The 3,499-nt window shown below is 50.0% G+C and overlaps 1 protein-coding gene across 1 annotated transcript in view; it reads left to right on the top strand.

Annotated features, from left to right (window-relative positions):
- The window catches only part of T265_08544 (hypothetical protein), a gene marked incomplete at both ends in the record, with an annotated part of 35,174 nt that overhangs the window by 28,557 nt on the left and 3,118 nt on the right, over window positions 1-3,499 (top strand). The window contains one exon of the mRNA XM_009174381.1: window positions 2,268-2,512. Within this exon, the coding sequence (XP_009172645.1) occupies window positions 2,268-2,512 (245 nt within the window). The remainder of the gene's footprint in view (window positions 1-2,267; window positions 2,513-3,499) is intronic.

Raw genomic sequence — 3,499 nt, forward strand, 5'->3', positions numbered from 1 at the left:
GGAAAACGTGAAAGTGTAAGAAGGGAGGCGTCAGCAGTAGCATGTTTTCGCTTACCCGCACTGCTGTATGCAGCAACTAAGGCGACCCGGCTGATGGCACCACGCGACGGCCGATTTGGCATGAGAATATTGATAGTTGTGTAGGCCATGGTTGTACGAGGGCTGGGATACTGCCAGGGCGCCCGCACCTAGACAGGAGGACGATTAGGGTCCTCAACCAAAGCCTTTAGCTCAAAAGCCTAACCGCAAAGCAGCGGTGTTTGGCGGGAAATGCAAATGCATTACCATTTCTACGGAACAAGTCGCCACATGTTCCAACCCCCAACCTGGAGGACCAGGAGACCTCTAACCATTGACCAACCTGGTATGAGAGAGTGAGTGAGTGTCGCGCGGACACCCCCCAGTATAGCTCAATGGGTCTCCGAGGTACACAAACCGCCACACCACGGTAAGGTCCAGTTCGTGACGGCAAGGTCCAGTCTCTTCGTGACGGCATCGACATCGGTCGGTAGTCATATGTTGCAGTGTCTCCAACCAAGCGCATTGGGAATCACGTGTTCCTCATATTGGAAAGCGAGTAGCACTGACAGCACGCAAGCGTTTCGTAATCTCTTTCACAACCCCTTCCAAGTCAGGGGTTGGCCACCTCTTTGAGTTGGGCATGGAAAACAGCGCTCTCTTCGGCAAATGATGATTCAGCATATGCAATGTGTGGCCTAACCAGCTTCCGATTCTGGATGCATTCTTCAGTGGAAATGCACGTTGCACAGCCAAAAACGCGCTTTCTACTTGCCTCAGTACGGATTCGCCGACACCACTCACACGAGCTATAGTCCTCAGTGATTGTCGGACATCTGGATACGTCTCAGTCCTGCTGCTCTAACAGATCAATTCTCACAACCATAAAACAAAACATCCCGCACTGTAGCTTAATGCACACGTCCCGAGATTCAGGGATACACCAGTTTGACGCTATAGGTGTCTCAAATTAGCAAACGAGACCCAAGCTTTGAAGATTCGCTCATTCACCTCATGTCACACTACAACCAGAACCACTATAACTTCCAAGATACGCAAAACGCTCCACAACGCTACAACCATGATACAACAAAGGGGAGAATCCCTGAAGACTCATTCAACAAAGCTCCCTAGTGCGATATGGAGTGAGGAGAAAGTGCCTGTAGGGTGAGCATGTCGACGGTTATTTGCATATACAAAAAAGTCAGGGTCCTCAACCAAAGCCTTTAGCTCAAAAGCCTAACCGCAAAGCAGCGGTGTTTGGCGGGAAATGCAAATGCATTACCATTTCTACGGAACAAGTCGCCACATGTTCCAACCCCCAACCTGGAGGACCAGGAGACCTCTAACCATTGACCAACCTGGTATGAGAGACTCTGTGAGTGTCGCGCGGACACCCCCCAGTATAGCTCAATGGGTCTCCGAGGTACACAAACCGCCACACCACGGTAAGGTCCAGTCTCTTCGTGACGGCATCGACATCGGTCGGTAGTCATATGTTGCAGTGTCTCCAACCAAGCGCATTGGGAATCACGTGTTCCTCATATTGGAAAGCGAGTAGCACTGACAGCACGCAAGCGTTTCGTAATCTCTTTCACAACCCCTTCCAAGTCAGGGGTTGGCCACCTCTTTGAGTTGGGCATGGAAAACAGCGCTCTCTTCGGCAAATGATGATTCAGCATATGCAATGTGTGGCCTAACCAGCTTCCGATTCTGGATGCATTCTTCAGTGGAAATGCACGTTGCACAGCCAAAAACGCGCTTTCTACTTGCCTCAGTACGGATTCGCCGACACCACTCACACGAGCTATAGTCCTCAGTGATTGTCGGACATCTGGATACGTCTCAGTCCTGCTGCTCTAACAGATCAATTCTCACAACCATAAAACAAAACATCCCGCACTGTAGCTTAATGCACACGTCCCGAGATTCAGGGATACACCAGTTTGACGCTATAGGTGTCTCAAATTAGCAAACGAGACCCAAGCTTTGAAGATTCGCTCATTCACCTCATGTCACACTACAACCAGAACCACTATAACTTCCAAGATACGCAAAACGCTCCACAACGCTACAACCATGATACAACAAAGGGGAGAATCCCTGAAGACTCATTCAACAAAGCTCCCTAGTGCGATATGGAGTGAGGAGAAAGTGCCTGTAGGGTGAGCATGTCGACGGTTATTTGCATATACAAAAAAGTCTGACTGAACACAGGGGAGACAGATCCGTGAAAACCAAGGGTTAAGTCCTGCAAGTGGATGCATCGGTCACATTTTCACCCACCGACAGACTTTGGAACAGCGACACCCTTCCAGTGTCCAATAACGGTCCTCTTCGACCTGAAAGCTGCCTTTGACACTGTGAACCGTCAGACACTATGGCAGTGTGTGCAGAGGAAAGATATCCCCCATAGATTCCTAACCCTCCTAATGACACTGTACGCCAAATCCCGCGGACCTGTGAAGGTCTACGGGAAGCTGTCGCATGAAAGGTGCTTTCTGGTCTAAGTATCTAATTATATTTAAAGCATTAGAATTGAAAGAAGAGTGGGCGTCTGAGGGGACCTGTGCTGACTTATCCCACGCATTCTGAGGTGCCTACACCTCCAACCATCCACTTAGACAAACGCCACTGACATTGATCGGACGCCAGACGTAAAACACACGAGGATCACGAGGACTTCATCCTGGAGGGCGTACCACACCAAAAACACCCGAACTCTTCGTAAGCTTATTCACACCCTTCTGCCAAATCAAACACTGTCCACCTCGCGTGTTTTTGGCCACTTTGAACGAGGCGTACAAAACGAAGCTCGTCTCAGGAGAAGCGTTTGATGGTGCTGGTGTTTTCCGTGACCGAAGTACCTGCAGTGCGACCAAATACACGTTTTCTAATCACCTCGTTACATATCCAAATCATCAAATCATCCGTCCACAGAGACCATGTTTCGCCTTTGAGATTCATGCACCGACTTCATCAGACAAACTTCCATTAGAGCGATTACAACTGCCGAAAACACGTATAATTCTCCCAACCTCCAATGATTCTCCTTGAATCGTTCAGAGACTATACGTTAAGGAGCATGCCCACAGGTGAAGTAGAACCCTGGACGGTGAACGTGGAACCACGTACGGCCTCGGAGGTTTACGACTGCATATGTTCTCTCACGCGCTACCGAGCTCCCGGTCCGGATGACCTTCCACCCGCACTGTTCAAAGACGGGGGTGAAGTCCTCAGTCAGCGCTTGTTCGATCTGTTTACTTGCAATTGGGAAAAGGAGTCTGTCCCAGACAACTGGGGAGAACCGGTGATAGTGCCCATTTTCAAAAAAGGGGCACGTGGTGTTGTAACCACAGGGGGTCAACCTGACCCCAGTTGTAACGAGACTGTTGGCGTCAATTGTGCTTCGTCGCCTTACGGTGGCTCGTGAGATACTGACCCGAGAGCAGCAAGCGGGATTCCGGCCTGGTAGGGGTTG

The sequence above is a fragment of the Opisthorchis viverrini genome (genome assembly GCF_000715545.1).
Source record: "Opisthorchis viverrini unplaced genomic scaffold opera_v5_226, whole genome shotgun sequence".
NCBI lineage: Eukaryota > Metazoa > Platyhelminthes > Trematoda > Opisthorchiida > Opisthorchiidae > Opisthorchis > Opisthorchis viverrini.